Source organism: Vicia villosa, unplaced genomic scaffold, assembly GCF_029867415.1.
Source record: "Vicia villosa cultivar HV-30 ecotype Madison, WI unplaced genomic scaffold, Vvil1.0 ctg.000326F_1_1, whole genome shotgun sequence".
Lineage (NCBI taxonomy): Eukaryota > Viridiplantae > Streptophyta > Magnoliopsida > Fabales > Fabaceae > Vicia > Vicia villosa.
This window is the reverse complement of record NW_026705146.1, coordinates 1,154,099-1,163,272: the sequence shown is the minus strand read 5'-3', so window position 1 is coordinate 1,163,272 and position 9,174 is coordinate 1,154,099. Positions and strand designations below refer to the sequence as shown.

General features: G+C 34.5%; 2 protein-coding genes across 2 annotated transcripts; both read left to right on the top strand.

The window, feature by feature from the left end:
• Window positions 1-2,399: 2,399 nt before the first annotated feature.
• Window positions 2,400-4,079, top strand: LOC131626845 (probable aldo-keto reductase 2). Its single transcript, XM_058897686.1, has 4 exons — window positions 2,400-2,907; window positions 2,997-3,169; window positions 3,359-3,461; window positions 3,566-4,079. The coding sequence occupies exons 1-4, from the start codon at window positions 2,491-2,493 to the stop codon at window positions 3,899-3,901; spliced, it is 1,029 nt and encodes a 342-aa protein (XP_058753669.1). The 5' UTR covers window positions 2,400-2,490; the 3' UTR covers window positions 3,902-4,079.
• A 396-nt stretch (window positions 4,080-4,475) lies between these two features.
• Window positions 4,476-6,309, top strand: LOC131626847 (probable aldo-keto reductase 2). Its single transcript, XM_058897687.1, has 5 exons — window positions 4,476-4,717; window positions 5,042-5,239; window positions 5,328-5,500; window positions 5,616-5,718; window positions 5,802-6,309. Exons 1-5 carry the CDS (start codon window positions 4,505-4,507, stop codon window positions 6,135-6,137), a joined length of 1,023 nt encoding a protein of 340 aa, XP_058753670.1. The 5' UTR covers window positions 4,476-4,504; the 3' UTR covers window positions 6,138-6,309.
• The last annotated feature ends 2,865 nt before the right edge of the window (window positions 6,310-9,174 follow it).

Below are 9,174 nucleotides of genomic sequence, written 5' to 3'. Positions count from 1 at the left end.
CATAATTAAAAGTATTGTGGCAAGAACTAAACAATTTTCGTCACATTCCTACATGTGATTATGCCATATCTTGTATAGCCATTGACAAAATTCTTAGTTACAAAGATTCTGATCAGGTTATCAAATTCTTAATCAGTTTAAATGGCCAATATTCTGTTGTTAAATCTGAAATCATGTTGACGAACCATCTTCCAAATGTTTGTAAAGTGTATTTCTTAGTTGTTCAACAAGAAATATAGATTGTCACTCCTCTTGATGAATCTAAGCTCTTAGATTTTTCTTCTAGTCAGTCTTAAGGTAGAGGCAATTATTCTTTTCATGGCAAGAATACTAGAGGTGGTTGCCAATCTGATGGTCGAGGAAGAGGAATCAGAATCTGCACACATTGTGGTATGACTAGTTATACCATAGATACATGATTTAAGAAGCATGGTTATCCCCCTAATTGGAAACAACAGGGAAACATAAAAATTTAGGTCATGACCACACTCATGAATATGGTTCTCAATCTGAGACTAATGAAGAACAACTTAATGAACAAGATTCCTGTCTACTAGCTTTCACTCCATATTAGCACTAAGCTTTATTGACATTATTTCAACAATCATCACATTTGAATTCCCATAGTGTGAACCACATCACCACCCAATCTAAATCAAATACAAGTAATATTTGCACTATTCCCATTAATATTAGGCCTGAATCTTTCATTATAGACACTAGTGCAACTGAATATGTATGTTTCTCCATAAACTTTTTCTCTTGTTTAAAAAGAATTAAACCTACAACTATAATACTTCCAAATGGTTCATTGGTTACTACAAATTTTGAAGGAACCATTTTCTTTGATACCAATTTTATCTTAACCAATATTTTATGTATGTCTTTAGGACTGAAAAATTGTATCAATTCTGTTAATAAGTTTGATTCTAGACATGAAAATGATTGTAACATTTGACATTTAAAACTGTTATTTTTCGAATTAGAAAATATTGACACAGAGAAAATTATCGGGACAAGTCGCGTACTAGGTCGCTTTCTTTAAGACGTTTCACCGTACTTCCAGTAATAATGCAAAGCAGTTCGAAATACGATGACGTCTCCAGGATAAAACAACCCGTTCAGACAATTCGACAATCACTTGCACTATGATGTGTCGTTCAAATTACACCTTCAGATGGTTTAAAAACCAGTCGCAGTATCTAGAATAAATTCCAGTCGTTATTCAGGAAAAGAAAATATAGATGAAGCAGAGTAGAGAGAGGAGGAAGAATTCAGTTGTGAATTCTGGAGTGCAGAACAAATGAATGAGGGAAATGTATTTATAGACAAAAGGGATCCAACCGAGTGGACCAAATCGTGGGCGAAAATATAGTGGAAGAGTTGAACCGGCCCAGTCAAGGTAGCAGTTATTTACTTGGTCAGCAAGTTTGGAGAACAAGTAAACCTAGTCAAATTCTAGGTTAAGACTTGGTCTTAGGACACGTCACCAATTTAATTCGGGTTCCAAAAAATTAATTCATGTAGACCGAACCGAACGGACGGACGGCGGCGGCGCGCGCGTGTCTTCTTGGCACATTGGTGTGTCCTCACTCCTTTACAAAATTGTAGGTGCCCTTGGGCCCAACAACAATTGTTCAAGTTGGAATATATATACGCTACTAATATTTGTGTTCCCTCCAATGTGAGACTTAAAATGAACCTTTTCAAATTCATCTCCATATTAGCTCTTACTTGTGTTCATTTATTGCTCATTTAATGTCAATAAATCTTTCCAACTCTTCCTCCAAATTATCATCATTCCAAGTATTCCAACAAAAACTTGATCATCCTTTATATGAAAAATTGATTGAAATAAATAATTTTTTTCCTTTTGTCAAGTTTGTGCTTAGCTACTCAAAATTCTAAATAATACAATTGTATGAATTATAAAGATCACACATGTTATGTGTATGTAAAATATCTTTATTTTTATTTCTTTATTTAAAATATTAAACTGAAATCTAAAATATCTGATGTTATTATGTTAATCAACCAATATTCAAATATATAAATGTATGAACTTTGACAAACATGACCCTTTGCAACCGAGACAGTGTGAAAAGGAGAGAGGAAAAGTCAATTTCATTTTTTGTTCTTATTAAAATTGATTGAGGGGCCACTTTATGACACAAGAAATAATGATAGTTTTTGAAGAATAATATTGAAATTGAAAAATATGGCAAAAATAAGAAATCAACCTTTGACCACAAGTATATTTGAAGAAAAATATCTTACGTTAAGAAATGCATGCATTGACTAGAATTTCTTGTTGGCCAAGTTTTATGTATTTTTGAACAAAAGTTTGACCTTTCTTCTATTATATGATGATACTGAATTATTATAAATAGAACAAGCAGTGGAAATATACTCATAACATTCTTTAACTTTGTGAGGTCTTTACATAGTAAGATAGAAGATTTATTGAGTATTGTATTGTGAGACACAGCAATGACAAAAGTAGGAAGAATGAAGTTGGGATCACAAGGTATGGAAGTGTCCTCACAAGGACTTGGTTGCATGAGCATGTCTACAGGTATCTATGGTCCTCCTAAGCCTGAACCTGACATGATTGCTCTCATCCATCATGCCATTCAATCTGGTGTCACTTTGCTTGATACTTCTGATGTCTATGGACCTCACACCAATGAACTCCTTCTTGGAAAGGCTTTGAAGGGAGAGGTGAGAGAGAAAGCTGAATTGGCTACGAAATTTGGAGCCAGATTTAGGGAAGGGAAATTTGAGATCCTTGGTGATCCAGCTTATGTAAGAGAAGCTTGTGAAGGTAGCTTGAAGAGACTTGATATTGATTCTATTGATCTCTATTATCAACATCGTATTGATACTCGTCTTCCAGTTGAAGTCACGGTTCGATTCTTTTCTTTTTCGTTTTATAGTAACATATTATGTTGTTAATCTATCATATGAGATTGAACTATTTTGATTTTCTTTGTAAGATTGGAGAGCTTAAGAAACTTGTTGAAGAAGGAAAAATAAAATACATCGGTCTGTCTGAGGCCTCGGCTGCAACAATCAGAAGAGCGCATGCTGTTCATCCAATAACCGCTGTGCAGTTGGAGTGGTCATTATGGTCAAGAGATGTCGAGGAAGAAATAATTCCGACTTGCAGGTGTGATATTTAGTTTGCAAACATTATGAAGCACTAACACAGACACTGGACATGACACAAAAACGCAGACACCAGATCAAATGCAAATACATATGTTGGTGTCTTGTTAGGATCAGAAAGACGCCTTTAATTCAAAATATCGATTCAACATAGATATGAAGACTAACTTTTATGATGATTGTATCTTAGGGAACTTGGTATTGGAATTGTTGCATATAGTCCTCTCGGGCGAGGATTCTTTTCGTCAGGAAAAAAGTTGGTTGAGAACTTGCATCAAGATGACTACCGAAAGGTTTGTCGAAATCATGCTTTTCCAGAAACTCATGTCAATTCCTAGTTAGTGACTTAGTTCATTTTGTTAATCAACTCATTTATCTTATGTAAATATTGTTGCAGTATTCGCCTCGATTTCAACCCGAGAACCTGCAGCAGAACCAAACAATATTCGACAAAGTGAATGAACTGGCTGCAAAGAAAGGGTGTACTCCATCTCAGCTTGCACTAGCATGGCTTCATCACCAAGGAAACGACGTGTGCCCGATACCCGGAACAACGAAACTCGAGAACTTTAATGAAAACATTGGTGCTTTGTCTGTGAAACTAACACAAGAAGAATTGACAGAAATTGAGTCATTGGCTGATATTGTGAAGGGTGATAGATATGCGGAGAGTAATAGTACATGGGAGTATTCCGATACGCCACCACTCTCTTCATGGAATGCTGCAAAATGAAGTGGTTTTCTTGCATAATGCTTATACTAGTATTGTAACTTTGGTGTTTGATGTTGTTACCTTTAAGAAATAAATCTGTATCTGTTTTCATTTCAATGAATTTGATTATATTTCAGCTACTGTGATTAGTTAAACTTCAGCTTAATGATTGTTATATAGTCTTAAATCAACTCTAAGCAATTCTTAACCCAGCAATTTTTTATTTTACAAACTCTCAATTAAGAGAGTACCATTTTTTTATTTTATTTTAAATGTAAACTAAGTAAGAAAAATATTTATGAAATTATACTAATTTACAAAAATATTTACAAGAATCTTTAGATATTCATAAAAAAAGTAATTATTAAATAGGAAAAAAATTACCAATACCAAGTTATTAAGTATAACCAATTATAGCCAATATAATTCTAGTTTATTTATTTATTTTTTTAACAAAATAGGAAAGATATAATTTGGAGATTCTACAACCAAATAAAAAACAATACTAAAAATAACTAGACCAGGTGGTAGGTAGTATAACTACAACCTTAACTTTGTCTGGTGGTAGGTAGTATATATCATAGGATATTTGTCCTTTGTTTCATTTCCGTTCAGAGTCAAACAATGTCAAAAGTTGGAAGAATGAAGTTGGGATCTCAGGGAATGGAAGTGTCCTTACAAGGACTTGGATGCATGAGCATGTCTGCTTTCTATGGTCCTCCTAAGCCTGAACCTGACATGATTGCTCTCATCCACCATGCCATTCAATCTGGTGTCACTTTTCTTGATACTTCTGATATCTATGGTCCTCACACCAATGAACTCCTTCTTGGAAAGGTTGCCACTTTCTCTTACCCTTTGAGTTTTACTTTTCATTAGCATTTTTGTTTTGATGTAAAAATATGTGGATATTGTAATTAGGTTTTTGTTGCTGCATCATGTTGTATGAGTATGAATGAAATTGGAATATGTATGGTGTATGATTTGATAACTCCTTCTTGGAAAGGTTCTAACTTTCTGTTACCCTTTTAGGTTTTCTTTTCATAACTTCTTTTGAATTTTTTTGGGTATGTTCTATTATGATATTTCATTTTAGTATTTGTTGCATGTTTTGCTATTGGCTTGCATGAAATTGAAATATGTGTGAAAGTTTTGGAATAGGCTTTGAAGGGTGTGAGAGAGAATGTTCAATTGGCTACTAAATTTGGAGTGAGAGCTAGGGAAGGGAAATTTGAGATTTGTGGTGATCCTGCTTATGTGAGAGAAGCTTGTGAAGGTAGCTTGAAGAGACTTGATATTGATTCTATTGATCTCTATTATCAACATCGTATTGATACTCGTCTTCCAATTGAAGTCACGGTTCGCTTCTTTTCATTTATCTTTGATTTGACTTGACATATGTAGAATGACATGTGATGACTTGAACTTTTTTGGTTTTGTTTGTAAGATTGGGGAGCTTAAGAAACTAGTTGAAGAGGGGAAAATAAAATACATCGGTTTGTCTGAGGCCTCAGCCGCAACAATCAGAAGAGCGCATGCCGTTCATCCAATAACAGCTGTGCAGTTGGAGTGGTCATTGTGGTCAAGAGATGTTGAGGAAGAAATAATTCCGACTTGCAGGTAAGATTTTTAGTTTATAAACATTATGTTTTCTCTTTTTAGTGTCAGACACAAAACACACCTTTAATTCGAAGTGTCAGATTGTAAATTGATGAGTTATGATTTTGTTTCATAGGGAACTTGGTATTGGAATTGTTGCATATAGTCCTCTCGGGCGAGGATTCTTTTCATCTGGAACAAAGTTGCTTGAGAACTTGCAACAGGATGACTACCGGAAGGTTTGTGAAAAACATGCTCTTAAAGATACTCATGTCGATTACTAGTTCACTTTGTTAATCAACTCAATTACCTTACGTTGCAGCATTTGCCTCGGTTTCAACCTGAAAATCTGAAGCAGAACCAAACTATATTTGACAAAGTGAATGAACTGGCTGCAAAGAAAGGGTGTACACCACCTCAGCTTGCACTGGCCTGGCTTCATCATCAAGGAGACGATGTGTGTCCGATACCTGGAACAACCAAAATTGAGAATTTGAATCAAAATATAGGTGCTTTATCGGTTAAACTGACACCAGAAGAATTGGCAGAAATTGAGTCGTTAGCAGATGCTGTAAGGGGTGATAGATATGCGGAGGGTATAAGTACATGGAAGGATTCTGATACTCCCCCACTCTCTTCATGGAAAGCTGCACAATGAAGTGATTTTCTTGTTCATGCTCATTCTAGTATTGTAACTTTGGTGTTTGGTGCTGTTACTTTCAAGAAATAATTTAGGATGAGTTCCCTTTTAAATGAATTTGGTTGCATGAACTAATGTTTTAAAAATAACACTTTACGGTTCAGTTGCTTCGTAAACCGGCATTGTCTATGCTTTTCTTATCTAAATTGTTTATCGGTCGTTTTGTCTCAATTTGAGCAATACCGTGATCCATAGGTCTTGTTAGTTTGATGTCTAGGTTCATATTTTAAAATATTGCAGTAAACTTTTAGAGTTTATGTAATTTTTTTTGGCAGGTTATAGGCATAAGCAATGCCAACAATACAAAGTATTATGGTACATGCACCTATTCAAATTACAGTAGACAGATACTGAAGTAGGACAGAGCCTACACTCCAATTAACTTGGAACCAGAAAACGCCTCGTCAGGAGAAAGACGACACGTGGAAAACACATGGATTCCCTCTCAGAATATCTAAATTCACGCGAACCAAATGACAATGAATATCGACTTGAGGACCCTGCCACTGCTACCTAAACCTTTAAAAATGGAAAAAAATTCTGCATAGCAGAATTCTGAGAAAAATAAACAAAATCCAGTCATCTTATAATCTCGCTCCATGTCGTTATCGCTATCAGACATTTGAAGAAAATGTGAGCGACACTTTCTTCTTTTCCTCAGCTAAATGGGCATGAATTTTGAGATTCAATCAAGATACATCTTTTTATTAAGTTATCTCATGTCGGGATTTTATTTTGTCAAATCTTCCAAACCAATACCGACACCTTTAGTGGAACTACTTTGCTCCAAACAGCAGCCAAAGCCTTTTCTTCAACATCACAGTTGAGAAATTATCCATTATCGAAGAATAGACTTCTTTAACGGAATACACGTTTTTGGACGGACCATCTCCATCTATCTGTCACGTTGTCCTTCAAAAACATTCTTTGAATCCTTTCTCTAATTTCTTCTTCTAACTTTTTATTGTCCTCATCCAAATTACTTAACTAACTAAAATTCCAACCCGAGCCCTCACCTTCTCTCACCGATTCTCTTAATACCGCTTCTTTTTCTACATCCAACCCATACAAACCTGGTATAATTTCATCAAACTTCTCTCTCTGGCCCATGGGTCCTCCCAAAAGATGGATTCTGCCTGGTCTCCTGTTTCTCTAGATAGATTACTTTCAAACCATTGCCTCTTGAGACCTCCCTGTCCTCTATCTATAGCCTTAACATCTCTTTCCCACAAAGAACTAAATCTACTGACCTTACCAACTCCATTGCCAACATGTACTTACATTCTAATATTTTATGTATTTAATGTGGCTTTTCAAATGGTTTAAAACCTATTAAAGATGACTCCACAATATTTGATCAAATAATGTGGCTTAGAACACAAGTTACTGAACTTCCTTATTCTTTCCTTAGGGTGGTGATGATAAGCTCAAGAAGTTCAAGATTAAAGCACTAAGATGTCAATATGAAATGTTCATACTGAATGATATATAATCAATCATTTATTACAGTGTTTGTAAAATAGAAGAATCAAATGACCTGGCTAGTGGCTACAATGAAGATTGAAGATCTTCAACCTTTATAGAAGCACATGAGCTGAGAAAGAAGCAAATGAATTTAGAAAAGATGTATGACGAAGCATTTCTGACCAAAATAAATAAGAAGATGAAGGGTGGTGATAAAAGAAACTACAAAGAAAAAAAGTAGAAAATAAGAAAGAAGGTTTTGAAAACTTCAACAAAATTAAAACACAAAGAATCTACTTTCATAATAAGCAAGAATGAAGCTTGTAGTAGTAAGAATTTTAAAAAGAAAATTGACAAGAAAGATCTGCAATGATATAACTGTCAAACATATGGCCATTATTAAGGGAATATTTACTCAAATGATAATAAATCCAAACCATATTAAATGGTTTGAAAATCGTTATGGTTTAGTTTCTAAAAATAACCAATTATGCACCCCCTACTCTTGGCCTATTACGTTATCAAATCTCCCGTGCACTAGTTCGAGCGCCTTTGTTTAAGTATCTACTCGTTGTTTAATGCAAAGGATGGAACTATAGAGCTAGTTCACTACCATACTCAAGAACAAGTAGCCGATGTGATGACTTAAGCCTTTGAAACTTGAGGCCTTTGTGAAATTAATGCACAACCTATTAGGAGTGTGTCAACAACCAAACAGATGGTTAGTAACATTCAGTTTAAGTGAGGATATTAAAATTGTATTTTTTTTTTATGTTAATTTATTGTTTGTTAGAATAAGCAATGTTAATTCTATTAATGAGTTGTTGCTTTTACCTATTCCTTTGCTAATTTCCCACTTTTTTAGTGTTAGTTAATGTGAACTATTTTTTCTCTGACTCAGTTTCTGTAACACTATTTAAAAGCTATTTCTTTTATTCAATTCAATAAGAAATATTCTCCCTCAACTATTATTTTGTAAACACGTCTCCTTCACATTCTCACGGCAAACACAAACAAATTACAAGCAAGTTTTTCTTAAGAATGTCCTTTCATATTATGATTGTAGGCTATGTATCAGCAACTCAGGTTGGAGCCATATGAAATGCATGCACACTACATTTCAATATGCAGAAACTGAAGGAAAGTGCCACCGACTACGAGAAGGCATATGCTTTTCGATGACCCTCCGGAATACTATAATCCTCCTGGTAATGTGTGAATACCCTAGTTCCATAATTTCCTTAATTATAGCTGCCGAGAACTAAAAGTTTGTGCATACTGTCTATACTATAATATGATATTTAATGATTAAATATAAGCTATTCTAGCCAACATAATTTTAAACATATACTATGTAATTTAAAAAATATTTTTGATAAATTTAATCTTAAGATATATTTTTTTTTATAAGATGGAGGGCCGAAGTCCGAAAGAGAAAAACTACAAAGAAGCAATAGAAAAAACTACTAATCCCTAATGAGTCTGTCACCATGAAAGGTCGGATGAAGTCAGGTGGTTCCTGATGAACAAT

Excerpts from the sequence above, each read along its gene's own strand:
- LOC131626845 (XM_058897686.1), top strand. The coding sequence starts at position 2,491 with ATGACAAAAGTAGGAAGAATGAAGTTGGGATCACAAGGTATGGAAGTG. Across the intron at positions 2,908-2,996 it reads GTCTTCCAGTTGAAGTCACG|ATTGGAGAGCTTAAGAAACT; the intron begins GTTCGATTCTTT and ends TTTCTTTGTAAG. Across the intron at positions 3,462-3,565 it reads ATCAAGATGACTACCGAAAG|TATTCGCCTCGATTTCAACC; the intron begins GTTTGTCGAAAT and ends ATATTGTTGCAG.
- LOC131626847 (XM_058897687.1), top strand. The coding sequence starts at position 4,505 with ATGTCAAAAGTTGGAAGAATGAAGTTGGGATCTCAGGGAATGGAAGTG. Across the intron at positions 5,240-5,327 it reads GTCTTCCAATTGAAGTCACG|ATTGGGGAGCTTAAGAAACT; the intron begins GTTCGCTTCTTT and ends TTTGTTTGTAAG. Across the intron at positions 5,719-5,801 it reads AACAGGATGACTACCGGAAG|CATTTGCCTCGGTTTCAACC; the intron begins GTTTGTGAAAAA and ends CTTACGTTGCAG.